This window comes from Passer montanus, unplaced genomic scaffold, assembly GCF_014805655.1.
Source record: "Passer montanus isolate IOZ18808 unplaced genomic scaffold, ASM1480565v1 scaffold2, whole genome shotgun sequence".
NCBI classification, from domain to species: Eukaryota; Metazoa; Chordata; class Aves; order Passeriformes; family Passeridae; genus Passer; species Passer montanus.
Window position 1 is genome coordinate 15613143 of NW_024366591.1, and position 21139 is coordinate 15634281.

The 21139-nt window shown below is 40.8% G+C and overlaps 1 protein-coding gene and 1 long non-coding RNA gene across 6 annotated transcripts in view; one reads left to right on the forward strand and one right to left on the reverse strand.

Annotated features, from left to right (window-relative positions):
- Positions 1–16394, forward strand: part of ARFGEF3 (ARFGEF family member 3) — a 93407-nt gene extending 77013 nt beyond the window's left edge. For 3 of the 4 annotated variants that reach the window (XM_039707287.1, XM_039707286.1, XM_039707288.1), the window contains 7 exons: positions 499–613; positions 1503–1605; positions 2157–2288; positions 4489–4619; positions 5880–5888; positions 7363–8593; positions 9302–16394. In XM_039707287.1, coding sequence (XP_039563221.1) covers positions 499–613; positions 1503–1605; positions 2157–2288; positions 4489–4619; positions 5880–5888; positions 7363–8593; positions 9302–9493 — 1913 coding nt within the window. In that variant the 3' untranslated portion in view covers positions 9494–16394. The remainder of the gene's footprint in view (positions 1–498; positions 614–1502; positions 1606–2156; positions 2289–4488; positions 4620–5879; positions 5889–7362; positions 8594–9301) is intronic. The other variant, XM_039707289.1, reaches the window with a different exon arrangement.
- LOC120501275 overlaps positions 7976–21139 on the reverse strand; it is a 38015-nt gene continuing 24851 nt past the window's right edge. Inside the window, exons 2-3 of one of the 2 annotated variants that reach the window (XR_005627250.1) lie at positions 8436–8509; positions 7976–8108 (exon numbers count right to left, since the gene is read on the reverse strand). This is a non-coding gene — a long non-coding RNA (uncharacterized LOC120501275). Of the gene's footprint in view, positions 8226–8435; positions 8510–21139 lie in introns of both variants that reach the window. The other variant, XR_005627251.1, reaches the window with a different exon arrangement.

Genomic DNA, 21139 nt, shown 5'->3' on the forward strand with positions numbered 1-21139 from the left:
GCTACTTGAGGAGGTGGTTTCATTGATTTTTTGGTTGCTCAAGCATAAAATAGGAAGAGAGTTAATTTTTTTTTTTTTTTTTTTGCTTTATAGGGTTTAGAATTATGGGGAAAAAAATTGTAAGACACTTATGGAAGTTATTTAGACCAGGCTCCTTCTTAGAGCAGGGCTATCTTCAAAATTAAAAGATCATAATCTTTAGATAATCTTTAGTATATTCTCAAAAGAAAATACAAAGACTTTGGTCATAAGGAACTAGAATATCAGAAACAGGATCTAAGATAATTTCTCCTGTACCACTTCAGCCCAGACATTTTATGTTGTTAACTTTAAAAGGACTGTTCTTTCAGCTTGATGTGATGCGTGTTTCTATGGCTGCATAAAAAGCATTTGGTTTTGCAAATTCTCTGAATAGCAGTAAGTGTAGCAAGACTGTTTATCTCTAATTATAATGAAAAGACAATGATGTTAAAACCAGTCTGTGTTTTTTCCTTATAGATATTGGTTATGAAAATATGATCAACACTATGTTGAAAGATCTTTTCAAGTTACTGGTAGCCTGTGTAGCAGAACCAACAGAAATTATTTCCAGAGTGGGCTGCTCCTGTATCAGGTAACCCAATCTGTTCACTCTTAGCACATTCAAAAAAGATGTCTATGTCTTTGAAGGACTTGTGGACTGATAAGTTGGTCAACATCTCAAAAGAAGTCTACAGTATGTCTTAGGTCTTTTTAATGGAATAATGGATTTTAGACTTACTAACCTTTTCTTACTGTTTTATCAATGTGCTTCAGAACCTGTTCTGAAGTGACTCTGCCTGTTACTCTCCTGCTGTAAACAGAAATACCACACTGCAGCAAATAAATCTTTAGGTTCGTGTCAGAGCTGACAAGAGGCTGTCACCCAGTTTGTTATTTACACGGAAATGGTGTAAATTTTGAGAGTCATACACATAATGTGTATGACTCTCAAAAAAAGCACTTGCACATTACTTATATGTAGTTAGTCAATAATTGATCCTGAAGAAAAAGGGTCTTCTCCTGGCATTCACAGGTCTTTAGAGGTAATTAGCACCTTTCTCAGTCTTCAGGTTATTACAGTCATAATCAAAATAAGCACTGCATTTATACAGTTACATAGTGTGGAAAGATGTCTACTTAAAGAGGAAAAGCAAAGGAGAAAAAAAAGTCAAAACTATAGTGTAATTACAAAAATAGGTCAGGGTAACAACTGAGGAGATTGATAACATTAGCTAGCAACTGAGTAAGCCTTTTGTTCTGTTTTCATTGATTCATAGAATGGTTTGGGTTGGAAGGGACCTTAAAGATCACTTTGTCTCAACTCCCCTGCCATGGACAGAGACTAGACCAAGTTGCTGAAAGCCCCATCCAGCTTGGCTTTGGACACTTCCAAAGATGGGGATTTTCAACCTTACCCCTTTAGGAGTAAGAATTGTCTAGTTCCTTCTCAAATGTGGTAACATTTTCCTGTGTCCTTGCAGGTATGTGTTGGTGACAGCAGGGCCTGTTTTTACTGAAGAGATGTGGAGGCTTGCATGTTGTGCCTTGCAGGATGCATTCTCTGCCACTCTGGAGCCAGTAAAGGTAAAACTGTCATTTTGCTGTCAGTCAAAATGTAATCACACAGTGGATGCACTAACTTTTGACAAGTTGTTAATCTGTCAATTCACAATTAAACATGTTGGATCAACAGTGGAGATTGAAATCAATTTTTCTAAATGTATATAGACCACACTAGTAGCTTTCAGTTCAGACTTATTTTAAATTGCCTTGCCAGTATGAAATCAGAAGAGTTCAATAGGTGAAAATTTCCCTTTTGATCTATTTCTTCCTCTGGATTTACAAAATAGGTAGAAGACAATGTTGCTTTGCTTCAGCTGCATGCTCCTTATAGACTAGTTTTCAATTCATTTTGAAACGTCTATTTTGTAAACAAAAAATCCAGTGAAGTCTTGGCAGACCAGCATCTGTAAAAAGCTGCCTTTACATTGGATATATTAATTCTAGATGGAAGGTGACCAGCTGGTGGGAATGGCAAAGGTCACTGAATCTTGTATTTCCCACAAACAGGCTGGACATGGCTACAGTCATTTGTTAACCACACAGTGAAATTCTGATGTTGTGTCTCTCTATAGAACCTGTTGGGCTATTTCCACAGTGGCACTGAAAGCTTCAGTGGAGATGCCTGTGAAGTGAAGGTGGCAGCCCCCTCCCTCTCACCAAGTGCTGAAGCTGAGTACTGGAGGATCAGAGCCATGGCACAGCAGGTACTGACAGATATTTCAGGGCAAGTCAGAAAACCTTTTAAACTTGGAGCTTTTCTTTATGAAGGTATATTTTTTCCACCATCTTCCTCACAAATCCTACAGGCAAAGACTTCATCATCACCAGGATAATTCAATTGTCTTATAGTAGTATTCAGAAAAGTTAACAAACACTAGGAAAAACAAAACAAAAACCTCAGAACTGTCACCCTGTAAACAGGAATTTGAAATGCCTAGGGTGGGAAAAAATGCATGGGTATCTAGAGAGGACTGACAATGAGCCTACTGTGTAATGTAATTTCTAAAATTGCCAGGATAGCATACATCAGTGGAGATGTTTCTGATAGAGAAAGGAAAATAGTAGTGTCACCGTGAATCCTCATCAAGAATGTCACATAGGTTTCTGAATACTTTTTTGAAGAATGATAAATTCAAAGGATAAAAATTGCACTAGAACAGAGACGGTGATATGAATATAGGAAAACAAGATTTGATTAAGCTATCCAAGCATTTTTCTCTATAAATGCCTAGATATATATTACAAAGGAGAAAAAACGTTACTGAGAACTAGAGGATAATGCTGACATTTAACAAATTAGTCACTAACTCCTAATGAGAATCAGCAGAGCAAACTTGGAACCTTTTTAGGGTTCTTTTCACTACAATGAACATTATTCATTCTATGAAAGTGGTTCTATGAAACAAGTTCTTTGAAATACAACGTACTGAACTTAATGACCTGCAGGGTACCATAAAACTGTAAATACCATATGACAGTTTCAGCCTGGGAAAGCAGACAGATTAAAACAGCCAGCAGATGTTTGGTGTCAATTTCTGACTTGATAAATCATACTCTGATGCTGCTAGAAAATCTGAGACGCACAGACCAGCACTGGTGATCACAAATAATGTGGTAGTGGCAGACGTTGTTTGAATAGAAAATGTGTTTTAAATTAAGTTTTAAAGATGCAGAGGTCAAGAAAGCAGGGTATGTAACATTAATACTTTTCTTGTAGACACTATCAGTGACACTCCCTGAGTCCTCCACAGTGAGGATTTGCTACAACAATGAAGCTACAAAAGAAAGCCACAGCAATTGAGAGTTGTTTCCCTGTTTCCCACTGAACTGATTTTGGTTAGGATAGAGTTAATTTTCTTCCTAGTAGTTAGTACAGTGTTGTGGTTTGAATTTAGTATGAGAATAATGTTGATAACACACTGATGTTCTAGTTGTTGCTGAATAGTGCTTACACTAGGTCAAGGACCATTCAGTTTTCCATCCTCTGCCAGTAATGAGGGCTTGAGAAGCCTTGGGGGAGCATGGCCAGGACAGCTGATGGAGACTGGCCAGAGGGATATCCCATACCACAGAGTGTCATGCTCAGTGTGTAAATGAGGGGAGTTGTCTGGCAGGGGCTGCTCAGGAACAGGCTGGGCATGAGTCATTGGGTGATGAGCAACTGTACTGTACAAGTTTTATTTCCCTTTTTTGTTGTTGTTGTTGTTGTTTTTGTTGGGTTTTTTGTTGTTTTTTTGTTGTTGTTTTTTGGGGGGTTTTTTTTTGTTGCCTCCGCTTGTGTGGTGGTGGTAGTTGATACTACTATATTTTATTTAAATTATTAAACAACTCTTATATCAACCCATGGGGTTTATCTTTTTTTCCCTGATTCCCCTTCCCATCCTTGAGAAGGATGGGGTGTGGGGTGTGGTAAGTTTGTGGCTGCTTGGTATTTAGCTGCTGTCTGTGGTTAAATAACAACACATCCCCACAGGGTTGTATATTAGGTGTCTGTTGTATCTTCATGGCTGAAAATAATCCTTCCAACAACCAACCTTTCTAGGTGCAACTGGCTAACTGTGCAGACAGGTCCTTGTCTCCACTCTACATGGCACTTTCAGATAGAGCAGAAAGCTTGGTTTGGCATTTGGTGTTATGCCTTATACAGGTTCAAAGAAAAATATGTCTGTCCTTTGCCCTGCACCCCGCTGGATGTCTGGAGGCAGCCCATTGCTGTTTTGCCAAAGTAGCATACTCCAGGAAAGGTCTGTCTGGGGGGACACCTTGCTTTCTCTCTATCACTGTAAAATTATTCAGAATGACAGATATTTCACACTGCAGGAAATCCTATTCCCAGCTCCTCACCCACCCCAGACCCACTGCAAGTGCTAAACTGATTGTTTTATGTAACTTGTTGCTTTCTAGGTCTTCATGCTGGAGACTCAGTGCTCCCCCAAAACCCCTAGCAACAAGGAAGGGTTTGAACATGCCCAGTCATGTGTGCTCATCATTGACCTGCCACCAGATAAGAAACCAAATGGGCATAACCAGAGAAGGTAAAATATCTTACAAGGAAGACACTGTGTCACTAAAAGCAAAATAAAAATACTGCTGAACAGGAAGAGATGTGAACTGAGCCTGGTAAATCATACCTCTCCATAGGGCTCATCAACAAAAATGAATGCACTGATCAAATTAGGTTTTGTGACACTGTTGCAGTTTTAGTGATAGCTAGCAAATGCAATGTCTGCTTCACTAAGGGTCTTTTAAATTCAGTATTACTTGGTTAAGAAGGTAGAAAAAGTGCTGGGGCATTATAAACTGAAAAGACCACATCCAAAACTGCAAAGCTGTCAACATTGAGCTAGGGAACGTGTTTTTTTTTTTGCTTGGCACATTATTTTTGTGGAAGTCTTTCTGTTATGTAACCACATGAGAATCTCATCTGTTTGCACTACAGTCTGATCCTGTGAAAGAATATTTCCTTTTGCTTGCACGTGGTTGTTTAAACAACTGCTGTACCATCATTTGGGCCAAGAATCAGAATTCTGCATTCAGGGTTTGTGTTTGTATTGCAAGGTATGTAATGGCATGAAATTGTCTTTTATGAGATACCAAACATGGTTTTACACCATTCAAATCTAAACTATTGCTTGCAGCAAGGAGCCAGAATGTGATGGTCCTTCTTTGGATGGACAGGAAGAAAGACCATGCAAGATGTCTCCATTCTTACACTGCTGTACAGAAGTTTTCCCCTGATAGCAGGTGCTCTGTTGCCTCACCATCAGAGAACAGGGTCCTGCACAGAGACAAAGAAAGCTTGAGGCCACAGGTTAAATCATACCTTAATACGGGAAAATATCTACTTTATCCAAAGGCTAGCAGGTCATTCTTCTTCTTACTATGAATGCAAAGCAAAAGACTGCAATATTCACCTCTCATAGCACCTGAGGCCATGCAGTCTAACAGTCTGTGATTGTAAGGGTAGCAAGGGTCTTGCTTGTCTTTAAACAGATAAATAAAGCTTGCAATTAATGCAAACTCTGAATGCTCTCACACTGCGCTTTGTACAACCAGCTGCTAAAGGTGTAAATGCCCATAGCCAAGTGTTATCCCAGCAATGCTCCTTTTTTCACCAAAACACAGCTCACAAGTTAACTGTGCCACTGTTTTCATATTATTTGCTACAGCAGTGCAGTAATATGGCAGTCATGCATGATAGTAAATGTGGCCTTTCCAAAAGTTTTGCTTTAACCTTAGCAGGGTTTCACTTCTCCCTTTTGGTTTTGTTTCCTTAATGCTGCATCGTTTCACAGGAAGCTGGGGTAAGGGAGCTTTTCTTCTTCATGAAAAGTAATCATATATTTCACTTTGAGACTTTGGACAGAGTAAGAAAATACTATCCTTAACCAGCTTTGGCATTGTGTTTTCACCTGTAGTTCTCTACCAGTTTCTTTTGGGATTGAGCAGTACTTTACACTGTCCTTGTAAATTGCTTTTTTGGCTATTACAAGGAAAGCAGATCTCCTTCATTCCTGACCCTGCTTTTGGAACAGGATTAATTGCTTGAAATCACTGCAAGCTCTCATTTAACTTTTTACATGCTCTTAAGAGCTTTTTTGAGTCAGAGCCTCTAATGATTTTTACAGAATAAAACTACTTTCCCATAAAGAGCTCAACTGTATGTGCTAATCATTAACATTTTATCACTGTCAAATAAAATAAGACTACTAAATTTTACTGAGGTATCAGCTGTGTTATGGTAGGCAAAGTGACACAGGGAATGTAACTGAATAACAGTTTTGCCTGAACTTTTTTTGAAATGTTGTATTCTCAAAACTTGGTTTTGATAGAATTTCTCAAAAAAAAAAAATAAATTGGCTTTTTGTCTTGGTATTCCCAAACACTTTTGACATTTTTTGCAACAAAAAAGTCAAAGATCTACAACTGAACTTCTCATGTTATGTGAAGATTTGCTTTGAATTAGACTTAAAACTTCAGTATTGGAAGAAAACTGAAAAATCCCTTCTTTACTTGATAGCTGTGCTAATCAAAACTTGACCCATCACATCAAACCAAGTATTATTATGTGCATCAGTTTCATTTAGAACATTGCCCTGTAATCTTACATAAAGACCTTAAGATAGGTTTATAATTTGAAATCCATGAGATACCAAACAACAATCCTGTCTTTTTTCCAAGCCTTGCTTGCCTGTAAGCCTCTCAGTGTTATTTACTGGTGAATGACCTGAAAACTTTGGTCAGAGGCATTTGCCATTCCTGTGTCCCCTGTGCAAATCAAAGATCAGTGAGGGCTAAAACAACTCCCAGCATCTCTCTAACAGGAGCACAGCTAAGAATCACCCAATATCATATGTGAGGAACAGGTTAGGAATAGATATGTCCATGCTAGGCTCTCAGTGTTCAAGCTGAAGTCTTAAGAGCAAGCAGTGAAATGTGCCTTCAGCCAGACTTCAGCTTCTTTGCATGCTGCATTGCACTGCTGATGTTTCTGTACATGTTTCTTTATTGGTTGGATACCTCTTCATGGTTTATTTTTAAGAAGTACTCCTGGGCATTAGTGAAAATGGAAACTGAGTAGTAGACTAGTTTTGGCCCCAATTTTTCATGGCAAAATAAAGGTTGTCTGACATGTTGGTGGAAGAATAATTTGTGTGTTAATAAATTCCTCAGAGATAGCAGGCTGAAATATCTGAGTGTGCTTTTATTCTTAGTACAACCACAATGCACCATTTTAATATTCTGTGATTTTTTTCCTTCCATGCTTGGTTTACCAAGTATTCCTTTCAGGACAATAGTGGTGAGCTTGCTGTCCCACCAAGTACTGCTCCAGAATTTATATGACATCTTACTGGAAGAATTTGTGAAAGGCCCTTCTAACTTGGAGGAGAAAATGGCAATACAAGTACCAGAAAACAAGTTGGCTGGTTTTCTCAGGTACATCTCCATGCAAAACCTGGCTGTCATCTTTGACCTACTCCTAGACTCCTACAGAACAGCCAGAGAGTTTGACACCAGACCTGGGCTGAAGTGTTTGTTGAAAAAAGTGTCTGGCATTGGTGGAGCTGCCAACCTTTATCGCCAGTCAGCAATGAGCTTCAACATCTACTTCCATGCCTTGGTTTGTGCAATCCTGACAAACCAGGAGAACATCACTGCAGAGCAAGTGAAAAAGATCCTCTTTGAAGATGATGAGAGAAGCACAGACTCATCACAGCAGTGTTCTTCAGAAGATGAAGACATTTTTGAAGAAACTGCCCAGGTCAGTCCCCCCCGAGGGAAGGAGAAGAGGCAGTGGAGGGCCCGAATCCCATCTCTGAGCGTCCAGCCGGTCAGCAATGCAGACTGGGGCTGGCTGATCAAGCGGCTTCACAAGCTCTGCATGGAACTGTGCAACAACTACATCCAAATGCACCTGGACCTGGAGAACAATGTAGAGGAGCCTCCAGTGTTCAAAGGTGACTCTTTCTTCATTTTGCCATCTTTTCACTCAGAGACCTCCACGCCATCAACTGGAGGGCTGTCTGGAAAGGACACACCATCAGAAGATGACCGAAGCCAAATCAGGGACCAGCTGGGAGACAGCTTGACACCTCGAGGAGGGAGTGGAGAAATATTGCTGCTACCCCCTCCCCTGAGTCCTAAACCAGAAAAAAAAGAGCAAACCAAGAAAAAAGAATGGTGGGAGAGTGCTGGTAACAAAATCTACACCATAGCTACTGACAAAACCATCTCCAAGTTTATGACAGAATACAAGAAGAGAAAGCAGCAACAGGCCATGACATCCTTCACCAAAGAGGTCAAAGTGGAAAAGAAAGGGGAACTCCTGGGTTCAAGAGGGCCAGACTCACCTGTACTCCAGCGGCCTCAACATCTTCTAGATCAAGGTCAAATGAGGCATTCATTCAGTGCTGGTCCAGAGATCCTGAGACAAGAGAAGAGACCCCGTTCAGGATCCACAGTCAGCTCCCTGAATATATCTATTAGGGATGCAGAGGCCCAGATACAGGTAGGACATTCTTGTAGAAGGTTAATAATAATAGCAATAAATAAAAACATACCTATACATTTTTTACATTATTATAATATTTTTTCTTAAATATTGTATTATATTATGAAGTCCTCATGATGAGGACTGGATGTTTAGAAGCTGGAATTAATAAAAACATGATTCTGCCCTATTAAAAGAAAGTCAGTTTTCAGGGAGGTGTCATCAGCATATGCTAGTTCAGCTGTCAAGAGTGCTTCTATGACTGGGGCCAAAGCTGCACTTAATCCTGAGAACTGACAACCTACAGCAAGCTCATTGCTTACTGCTATGGGCTGTAGCCCACTGAAGGCTTTTGAAAATGCTATGCTGCTTGTCACATTGCTTTTGTACTTAAGAATGGGATTTTTTGTTAATTCCAGAGAAAAATAATGGATTCTTTTGCTAAACAGAAGCTTGTTGTTTGCATGTCCAAATGAACAAATCAGTGAAAGCATCAACTTCACAGATTTTGTTCACTGTGGGACAAAAAAAAAAAGGAAAGGGTGAGCATGATACCTGCAATACAAAGTCAAGTGATTTAGGAACATTAAATTAATATGCTAGCATTTCTCAGTCTGCTTCATGGGGCTGCAGCCACCAGATACCTTATTTTCTGTCTCAACCACTAGGCTCACCTATTTAGAAAGGTCTTCTAAAGAGGTTTTTTTAAATCCAATTTCTTTGTAGGCATGGACCAACATGGTGCTGACAGTTCTCAACCAGATTCAGGCTCTGCCAGACCAAACTTTCACAGCCCTGCAGCCAGCTGTGTTTCCTTGTATCAGCCAGCTGACTTGCCATGTGACGGATATCCGTGTCCGCCAGGCAGTCCGGGAGTGGCTGGGAAGAGTGGGCCGAGTCTACGATATCATCATTTAAACCAATTTGTGCTCTCTTGCAAAGGGCAGAAGACATTCAAGGTATACAGCAAAGAAGCACTTGGGGTTCATTAATTGCCTATTTGTTGGTGAGAAATTAAGAAACAACGAGCTTGTCAATTTGTTTTGTCTATCCACCTGAGATTGTGTGTCCCTCACTCACACTAGCAAAGGAGGCAAAGCATGAGTCTGTTTAGAGGATCTGGCATGGCCCCAGAACCTGTCCCTAAACCAGGCTCCTACCAGAAGAGGTGCATTTCATAGCCTTCATTTTAATTCAAATTTACAGTGAGAGCCACTAGAAACTGCAGCAGAACTTCCACACTTGAACTTAGCTGTGAGTGCAACTGTCATGGGGGTGTCACACCAGGTCAGTAAACCTATTTAACTTAGAAAATAAATAAATAAATCCAAGTCAGTGAAAAGGTGGGGCTATAGGACAAGAAAGAAGGTGACATTTTTTAGGGTAACATCTTCCCTTCAAAAATTGGCATCAGAGAGGATAGCCAACTAAAGAATATTGTAGTAACTGTGTTGCTCACTAGAGAAAGTGGAAATTTATTTTGCTTCAAGAGGAGCCTTTGTAGTCACATTTGGAGTAGCTAAAGAATACCAGGTCTAAAATGGGTGAACCAAGCACAGACTATTCATCCTTTCATTGCTCTTATGGAGAGAAATGGCACTGTCAAACTGCCCTCTCTGCAACACCACCCTGGCTGCCTCTTCACCTATGCCTACAGCTGAGCATTTTGCCACATACCTAATTCCCTCTAAGGGAAAAAGGGAAGTTTGTTTTGCTCTTTCCTGTGAAGCTGTGGGGAAGACACACCACAGCAAATACCAGCATGTGCCAGTATCCAGCATTCAACTAAGCAAAGTGATCCAGTTTAAGCACCACTGCAACTATTATTCTACTGGAAATTTATGTTTGTTTATGTAGAGCTGTTGTAGCCAGGAGCACCCTTATCACCTTTGTTAAATGTAGCCTATCACTCCACTTGGAGCTGAAGCAAGATGGAAAATGGTATGAAAGGGGGGTATATTTTCTGTTTCTCTCTCATTTCTTGTCTGCTGCTGTAAATAGAAAAGGACAGATCCTCATGGAGGTACATCCCCCCTCCATGCAGCACTCCTATTGGGACTATTGCAATTTGCTGTTATTAGTAAGAGGGAGGAGAAGGGGGAGGATTGACTATTGTGTTGTCAAATGCATATGTGATGCTTTTCACACTATACAAAGCAAGGGTTACCTTGCTGCGCAAGTTATGTCACAGCCCTTGGGACACTTCATCTCATACTCTCATGCTATATCATTTGTTGATAACTTGTTGAAAATTAGTTTATTTTAATTTTAAATGACCCCTTAATGCTGTTCTCCCAAGGCTTTTAAAATGTGCATGCCAACTAAATATACAGCTTCAGTCCCTGCTCCAAAGCATCCTGAGAATGTCATCTCTTGGTGTAAGGCCTGGATTTTGCACAAGTGCTTTTAGCATCTTAAACCTGGAAAAACAGAGGGAGCCAAGAAGCTCCACTGAACAGCCATCTCCCAAGCTGCTTTGTTTACAAAGAGTCTGACACTATCCTCCTGCCTTTTCCCTCCATTGCCTACTTCCCATTTGTCACCTGCTAGCCTTGTGCAGGGAGTATTTGTCCCGTAACTTTATGTAGTGCCAGTCATGCTGTTTCTCTTTCTTTAAAAAGTTCCTTTTGCTAAATTGTTTAAAGAACATAAAAATTCTGTAAAAACACCACTTTTCTACCACCTAAACTGACTTTATGGATTACTAATTTAACAATTTTTTCAATTGTCAATTTTCCCCCAACACTTTTAATAATTCCTCAGGGACGGGTTAGATTATGCTTTGGTATCTGGGAGAGGAGTAGCACAGTTTGATTTCTGTTGCCATGTCTTTCTTATACATCTTTAGGTAGAGTGAAAGTGTGGTTACATTTTTTGTTAAAAGTTTTTATTTGGCATCTATACAGAGCTGCTTTTAAAGCAGTACATTAATTAGACAATGACAAGAATCAGAATAATAAACCATATTCAAAGCAGCCAACTCTGATGGTTTTGATTATAAATGCATTGAATGGATGCAGATCCTTGCTGTACTGATCTAAAACTAAAGCAAAGCCCTAAATTATGTAGGGGAAATAAAATTGATAGCAGTACCAGTGAAGTCATTCAGGACTACAGAAGAGGTCCTAAAATCTAGGAAACACCATGGTTGCATTGTGGCTGCAATACAAAATCCTTCTGTAAATCAGTAAAAAAAAAAGGTTTAGGAGTGCCAATACCATTACCACCACCTCCCTCAAGCTCATGAACACAGTATAACCTAGTGTTACCTGATTAGCCACCATCTTGACCTAAAATGTCATTTTATTTTAACTATTTACACTACAAATATCACATTGGAAAATGAAAACAAGTAAATTTGCTATGTTGCTGTTGGCCTGCTTTGAGCTTTGTCCTTCAAATTATGCACTAAGTGCCCATTGTCACCCTCAGTGCCTCTGCTCATTAAGACCCATTCCTAAAAGGTCATAAGTAACTTTGAATAATCCCAGAAATGTAATTTAGAAGGAGGGGAGAAGGAATATTTGAAGCAGCAGTTATTTACAGAGCCATTTACAGAGCAAAGTTCAGCATGTGCTGCTCTTCCTTTTCCTTGTGTGTATAAAATGCTAGCCAGGGGAGGGGAGTGGCCCATGGCCACTTCAGTAACCGCAACCATGAGATACACCTTCAAAACATAAACAAATAAAAAAATAGTTGGTTCATCAGATTCTCAGCAATTTTTCTGCTAGTTTATCCATAGGCATCAGTAAGCCCCAAAGAGGTAGAATAATAAATGTGTGACATCACCATTTCATAGGTCCTGTGTGGCCTGTTTCATGGCTCATGACTGCCAGCATGATACCTTCAGGCCTCATAAAGCAAGCTTTTAGCCCAAAGGAGAAGTCTGCCAGAACAGTCCCAGGAAAAGGGGACTGGCATCAGCCTGTCCTAAGCTTTAGAAGGGGAATTCCCAACACTGCACACCCCAATCATGTCCAGGTACATGTCCATGCTACAGGGGCCTTTCTGCTTTCTGCTTGTGAGTGGGGAAGCACCTCAGTCAGTAGCAGTAGCAGTCCTTGTATGCGCATGGGTATTCACACGTGTATCCCATTCAAACCCTTACTGTTAGCTCTATAACCTCATGCCTGGCAGAGTATTGGCAGTTTTACTGTTGAACCAAACATTTGAACCTTGAGCAAACCAGTCTCTCTGCAATACAGCCTGAGCTTGCTCTTTTTCTTTGTCTTAGTTAATAACAACATTCTTCTCTTTTCTTGCCCTTACTTTTTTTGTCACATAAATTTCTATAGGAGTTTCGTTTGGTTTTTTTATTGAACTGGCTGGTTGTTTTTAAAAATGATTGCCCAGTAAATTTTGCTCAGCTGAAATGCTTTAAAAAAGAAGATGTGGTAGCTTGACATCCTTCTCAGGTACCAGAGCTGCACCTCTGCTGCCTTTGCCTAATTCACGATGCCCTCCTCAGGGCCATCACAGCCAGCAGAGGCAAGGACATCTCATTTTAAAATCTTGTAGGTAGTTGCTAACAGGGAAAGTTGCTGCTGCCCAGCATCAACTACCTTTAAGCACATGAAATAGCTCATCACTGTGCAAATATTTAAAGCTGAGAAAAGCAGAGCACTCATCAGGAAAACAATCCTTTTCCTACAGAACAGGGGCAGGGTCTGATCCTGACTTACATGCTCTCAGGTCATTGCATATGTTTGCACTTCATTCTGCACTGTGAACATATGCAGCCATATGAGATGATTGACATGTATATGTGCAGATACCTGTAGCTCCAATCACTGCCATATTCTGGACATTCAGCATATTTTCAGAGAGCTATCCACATTAGTAATATGTTTATCTGCTGTGTTATGTATTTGTATCACACCAGCAATGGTTCACACAGTTATTCTGGTACCTTTTCTGAGCATTCAGCAGCCACTGAATTGCCACCCCTATCTCTTGGTCAGCAAGAGATGCCTTCATGTCTTTATGATGTTAAAATAGAGATTTAATACTTTCCTAGGATAAACACTCATTTGAGAATAATTTACTTAATTTACCATATCGAAATAATATTAGAAAAACCTGGGCAATACTTTCTTTGTACAACTCCCAGCACAGGCAACACAGCTTTTGCTTCATCTCAGATGAAAAATTTATGTCATCTGCACTGTGGCTTGCTCATGTCAAGGCCAAGGACAGTTTACACCTGTGACTTGTAAGGTGCTTTCCCTTTCAGTCTGAGCTTCAAGTTTTGTTTAAAATTTAAACCTTTATGTAAAATTCACTGACAAATCCTCCCTCAGCAAAGATAAAACCTCCACCTCTAAGTGCAATCTTCACCTGTACTTCGTATAGCATAATCTCAGTGTTGGTATCAGCACTGCAGAGCCCAGCACAGCACTGGCATGAAACTGAGTGGCAAACAAGTTAGAAAGCAGAGTCCAGCTCCATGTTCTGCCTCCACTTTGTACCTTTCTTCACAGCTTGGGCCCACACTCAGAGTGCTGAAGCTGTCAAATTCAATGGGAGTTAAGTAGCTAGGGATCTTTAATACTCAGGACTCAGTCCTTGAATTCTTTAATCCCTACATACAGGTTCACAAGTTCTCAGGAAAGGGAGAGTCCTGTAAAGATTTTTGTGTCCCCCTCTCTGCTGCTGTCCTCCATACACCTCCTGCTTGAAAAATCCATGGGAACCAGCACACAGTCCCACACAACTCTGTACTGCAAAACTAGAACTCTCACTTTTGCACAGATCCAGCAAGCCAAAGTGATTTATTTTTCACCTAGCTCATCTGTCGAGAAGCCTGTTGAGAAATTATGCATGTGGTTTGGCTATTGTCACCTTCAGCAATCTATTCTAGAAATGCCATTTCTCAGTGCTAAATTGTTTTTAATTCACAAAAGAAGTGAAGTGCTTCCTTCACCCCCTCCCCCCTCTTTATACTAAGATATATCTAAATGAGGCTATTTACTCATTACTCCAGTTACAGTAATTTATGGGAAGACCTGTGTACAGGTCTCATCGTGGTATATGACATGAAACAGGTTTTTTCAGTTGCTGGTCATTCCACAATTGTTAAAGAAGCAAGATGATACCATCAATTTACCAGAAGAAGTTTCTCTTCTTTTAGTGTAAAGGACCAATTTACCATTGCACAGAAGCACAAATGTTGGATTTTATGCAATGTAGATAAAAGCATATGGCAGCTAGTGATCCCTCTTCACTGAGCCTCCCTAATTTGAGTGGAGCTTCTGTAGGGATATCACCAAAGGGTCTCAGCAACCCTCACCAGCAACATGCCTGGGACTCCAGAAGTTGTACAACTGCAAGGAAGAATTCATTTCCACTAATCCCCCTCAGAACACATACTTTATATGTGACACCAATACAGTACTAAACAAACAGTTTTGGCCAAACATTTAAAAAGCCAGCAGTGCTGGCTTTTTAAAAAGAAAAAAGAAAGCACACATGGCCTAAGCGTGCATCAGTCTTTTCACTTAGTGCTCGAAGGTATCCAAGCTGAAAACTAAAAGCAGAGGGAAGAAGAAATGCCCTAATTCTGTGGATATTAGTGGAGCTATTCTGTATGATCCTGGATTAATCTAATAATGAGCTTGCCTGTGGAACCAGATCCCTCAAATTCCATTTTTTGGCAAAATCACAAGTTGAGGTTTGCATAGTCTACACTGCCACATTGAATCAGGGAGCTGATTTTATGGAAAGCATTTTTGGTTAAGAAACATGGCAACAGGATCTATTGAATCCTTTTACCCCAACGTCCCACTTTTCAAAAGGTAGTTTATGTACTTTGATAAATTTTGTCTGACTCCCATGGAGCATCAGGGCGCTGTTTCCTGTCCATGCATTTGGTCCATCTGGGCTGTGGTGAAGTGCCACACTTCCACAAGCAGCAAGCTGCAGTGAGAGAGCTGAGCTGGCAGACAGGCACAGGTACACAGGATCAAACAAGGGACAAATATCTCCTCCACAATCAGGCTGTGACACCTGAGCCCCCTACTCTGCAGAGGAAGACAGGGCTCGATACCAAAGGGAGAACAGCAGGAAGGGCAGAGCACGGTGGTGACAGAGCCCTGTAGCGCATGCTGTTTGCTAGAGCAGATGGGAGCAAGGGATTGAAGGTGCGCAATGACAGCAGCAAGAACCTTCTTTCAGTTCCCCCCACTTCCTCTTCTCTGCCTCTTTCCGCTCTCCCCCTTTTTGTCATTCTTGTGAGACTGAAAACATAGTTCTATGGACCCTTCAACCAGAACTGAAAGCAAGCCAAAGGGAGTGGACACTCCGTTTCGCCAAAGATCTAAGTCCTTTCTGTTTGAAAATTTAAAAAAAACAAAACAAAACCAAATTTTATTTCCTTGATGATGGCTGCCAGAGGAAGCATTTTACCACAAAACGTGATTCCCAGGACTTAATCTCTCTAGCTGTATATTCAGGAGGAGCCAATAGTACTTATTAAGAGAGACTATAAATTACCTTGTCAAACAAGTGCTTACATTGGGTTTACCTTCTGCTGAGTTCATACCTATCTGCAATTCCTTGGTCTCATCCGTGTTTCCTTCCTCTACCTTTCTGCTCTTCTTCAGAAGAACACTTCCCCATGTCCACCGTGTCCTGTTGTGCCGCTAGCTTTGTATGGTCCTTGGGTGTCCAGTGGTTGGGCAGTCACTGTCAGCTGGCTTGCAAATTGTATTTTGTGTATATTTTATTCTGACTGAATTCTGAAATGGAAATATTTTAAAACAAAATTATAAACTATTTATGTTGCTTGTGTTGTAGAATAAAGATGCAAATGCAAAATAAATTATGCTTTGGTTTTGTCTAATGAAAGTTATTGTAGAGTTCCTGGTGAAGCAAAGGAACAGAGCAGAGAAAGGGCCTGAAATACATGGTATGTACTAGCAGGAGCTGCAGTTTTCATGGATGGCCTTGAGAATTTAGTTACTCTGATCTCCTGTGTGGTTTTGATGGGAACTGAGATCTAAACACTGACAAATGACTCCTACAGCACTTTGAGACAGAGTCTGAGTTCGTGGGGTGGAGAACGAAGCTACTAAGATAGTTAAAGGTGCTGTGCAGAATTTTGATGCACCTAGACAGGTGAAATGTTTCTCCCTTCTCTCTTAAATGAGAATACTGTTGGCTCTGATTTAATTAGAGATGGGTTGCTCAGAGCTGTCATTCACAGGCAGGCTTTTGTCGGGTTTTTAAGCCAGGCATTCCCTGACCACAGACAGTTTAGATAGCAGTCCTCAGGTGTTCCCATTAAACAGGTGCATGGATGCTGCAATGTTTCATTCTGCTAAAATGAGAACTCAGTGAGGGTTCTCCCTGTCACCTACATCCCCCTTTTGATTAAAGTAGAAACAAAGATTGTACCTGTTGAAGAAAAACTTTAATTTAATGAAAATAATAAACACCTTCTTTACAGCAGTCACCCCTACTTCTGTATGCAGCCAAAATTTAGGTACTGAAGGAGAAAGGGTTTTCCAGTATCCCTTTCAAAAGAACTGCCATGGGCTTCCTGAAAGCAGGAGTGTTTCAGTGACAAGACATAGCATCATACAGTCAACCTTAAAATACACCTCTCTGCGGTCAAGGATGCTACCCACAGCCCAAAAGCAAGTTTTCCACATAATCCCAAGAGGGAAAATGCAGCCAGCTTTCCACCTGGCCTCACTGGGGTCTCTGGGCATGGGCTCCCATACACAGAAGCAACATAAGGTCTGGCCTTCACTGGTTGTTACATAACAGCCTCATCAGCATGAAGGTTAAGAACAGATTACAAAGCAACCAAATGAGGTTGTGATGCTTTAATAATCTTACACACTTCTGGCAAAAGAGAGTGTGTTAAATCCCAGCCGTCAGATCTAATTTCATTCCAGGGAACTACCTTCTGCTGCTCCACACATCTCATTTAGATCCCTTTAGAAAGATCTTAATTTCCTCTTAAAGAGCATTCAGTAATGTGAAACAGCAGCAGAGTAAGTGCAGAAAGTAATGCTTCACTATTCCTCTCACTCCTTACATGTACAAATTCCCAGTTGCCTTCCCACTAATGCTGGAGTCAGGCTAGCGTGGCTTCTGCTGCCACTAGACTTACCTAGAAGATACTTGGTCTTGTTCTTCTGTTGAGGAGCAGAGTGTTAAGAACACTTGCCAAAGAATACAGCTGTCAACAAATACTTCCAAAAACAACAAAGAAAATTTTAAAGGGACAAAACAGGCACACTATTAAATCTCAGACATCCTCTTCGCTTCAGTGGATTCACTAAACTCATTCATGTTTTCAAACTGTAGGTTTATCACTGGCTACACAGTGTTAATCTGTGCTAAACTAAATGTTAAAAGCTCCCCGATACCAAGCCAGACTAATTGTTTCTTAATAACTAATTTTTATTTTTTGACAGGGTGCCAAAGGAGTGCCCAGTGTCACTACTGCCATTTTACAGGTGGGATGACCAACCAAGCAAGTAAAAAATTTGTCCTTGACCTCAAAATGGTCCAAAGTATCTAAACATATGCTCTGGCCTCTTGCTTATCCCAAAGTAGTAGATCTGTGAGATAATCTGGCAAGAGAAGAAAAAAACCCTCAAAACAAAAAAACAGCAGCAAAGACTGTTTATAGAAGGGATACAGAAAATCAAACTAGAGATACCAGCAGGTACTTCAGCTACAAGGCAAAAGGGAAACACACTTTGGATGTAACAGGTAGCGTTCCATAGGAGACCACTGTCACATCCCCAAGCACTCGGGTAAAAACAGGACAGTATTTTCAGTGAGCCTGCTGGAAGCATGCTCTCTCCAGGACAGATACTTCCTGATCATGTTTTCCATATGAAGAAACCTGACCAAAGCTAAGGCAGAAGTTGAAAGAAGAAGTAGAACAAGGCTGGGATTCTGTCCACAGAGCTATGTGAAATGCAGGGGGATCTCTGATTTTGGAGCTTCTGGCAAAGAAGCTAGCATCAGGATAAACCTCTTAACATCTAATATCACTGTAAACAAACACAAATTGAAGTCTTTATCCAAATGCATGACACAGAGTCCTAGAAGAGTGCAGTCAGTATCCAGATTTCAAAACTCAGCTGAATCCAAAATAAATCAGAACAATTTAGATGTAAGCACAGGTCAGCTAGGTCCTACTCTTTTACTGAAGGGGAAAAAAAATCCAACAAAACACCAAAACCTAACATATTAGCCAGGCTGCATGTGTAATTTTCTGACTCCTGATAGAAATTCATAGTAATGAATCTGGTTTTGTGTGTTGTTTTTGTTTCGATTTTTACCTTTGTCTACACTGTAATTGCTGGGAAATACATATTCATAAAGGAGAGACAATACTTCTGGTTTGCCAGCTCTGAGAAAATATGGCCAACCTGAAATATTTTTCTTCGCTGTGGTTAGTGTGATCACTTCTGATCTCTTTTTATGTTCATTCCCTACCACAGTCAAACAAAATTACTTAAAATAATGTGGAATACTTTTCTGCGTAGCATTTATAAATTATTTACTATGTTTTTTAATGTTGCATTATATTCCCAGCAGACCACTTTGTACTTCAAATCAGGTTCTTTGTTCCAGAGATTACAGGGAGAGGAAGAGATCAAAATAAAACTGGGTAAGATGCTACACTGAAATCTATCCCTGTAAGTAATTTTGTCTAGGAGGTCAAAAAAGACAAATCTTCAAGCTTGAGAAACAATAATGTCAAACATAATGAGAAAGTGAAAAATGGTTATGAAAAGGTATTGCAGTTACTCAGGTGAGGAGAGGAAGGTGACAAGGCTCTTGGTTGGTTTGCTTACCTGCAAAAGCAATTCATCGTCCCTTGAGAAAACAGAGGCATTGTTTTCTGGGTAGAATTGCAATGCTGGCACCACAAGCACAAGGTCCCTGACAAAAATGTTCTAAAATCCCAGCAGCGGGGATGGTCACCAGAGCAGATCTTACATCTCTCTTGCATACATTACCTTTTCTTTTAAAAGGGCACTAAATAATTGAATATCTCAATGCAGGCTCTTGTGACCAGCCCAAACCCAAGAGAATAAAGATTATTAGTTTGCAAAGCCAGGCATGAAGGTTAAAAAAAAAACAAACCAGGAAATATTATTTTAATGTAGTTTGCTAATTATTTTCTCACACATTTTCAGTTTTTTAGGTAGAGTCGTGCTGAGAGTAGGGCAAGAAGGATGACCATTATTGAGGATCTGCTGGGATTGTGGGTATATGTATAGGGTATGCTGTGTTGCTCTAGACAGCATCACAGATGTGCAGTGACTGCAGAAGAAAAACAGGATGAGAAAGATGAGCCTGGGGCAGGGCACAAGTGCCAAACTGCACCACTTTAAGTGTCTCTTTTAGAGCCTGAGCCACCAAACCAAGCCAGTCTGGCTGGACAAGCACCCCTCTCAAGGAGGCTACACCCTGCACATACCAAAGAGTAATGGTTGGAGTCAAAAAAAGTTTAATAAAACCCCTAAACCCTGAAGAGCAGCATCAGAATGTAAATGCCTCTAACCAGTCAGGCCTAGAGCTGCCCCTACAACCTATGCACATTGTAAAAGCTCACCCCTACTGGCCCCATTGCCCCTCAGCTGCCACCTGGCTCCTCCTGCTGTTAACACACCAACTCACTTGACACACAGTGTGAAGAGGATGTGTCTGGAAAAGGGGTGAGAGGATCCCCATCTGGTAGCAGAATGAAGTAGCTGCCTCAGATGTTCTTTTCACAACTGATTCCCTTTGTCCACCACTGCCCCAAGCAAAATCTACTTTTTACCCAAAGAGAAAATCCACGTTTAATCAGCCTGGCCTTAGGCTTTCCCCTCTGTACAACTCTGGCTGACCCTGAAGCTTCACAGAGGAACAACATTTTGCACAGCAGCATCAATGCAGCCCATGCAGGCTGACCTGGAATGCACCAAGGGACAGACACCCTCTTCCCATTCCCTATCCTGAAGTGGGTCACTGCACTGAATATTTTCTCACTACTCTCTCAAATGACAATGTAGTCTCCTGAATTAAGGACTGCACATATGGAAGAACTGTTCAGATCATCCATTCAACCACACCAAGCCTCAGAGCAGAATCCTCTTTACAATTTCCTGCTGTGTTGACGCTTCTTGTACAATCCCTCACCTTAACATCAGCTGACTGCAGAAGGCACTATCACATACCTCTACAGACCTTAACACCAACATATCATTCTTGGGCAGCATTTTTCATTTCCTGACTGAAAACCTGGCCTGTTAGTAATAAAGCTGCCCATGCTGAGTAGTGGTTCTCAGCAGCTCAACCGTCCAGGTATTTCTAATGCACAAATATTCCCCTCCAGACCCTCACACATCCCTCAGACAACACCATGCCACTCCCTGCTGCCAGGCTAAGCCTCTTGTTTTAAGAAACCACACTGAAAGCCTTTGTCTTTGTATCTGTGGTTTGCTGTGGAAGGTATTGCAGGGTGCCTTGCCTTTTCTAATACCAAGACCCTTTCATTTCCAATCCCATGGCATACTTTCCACTTGCATCCATGTAAACTCTAATGTC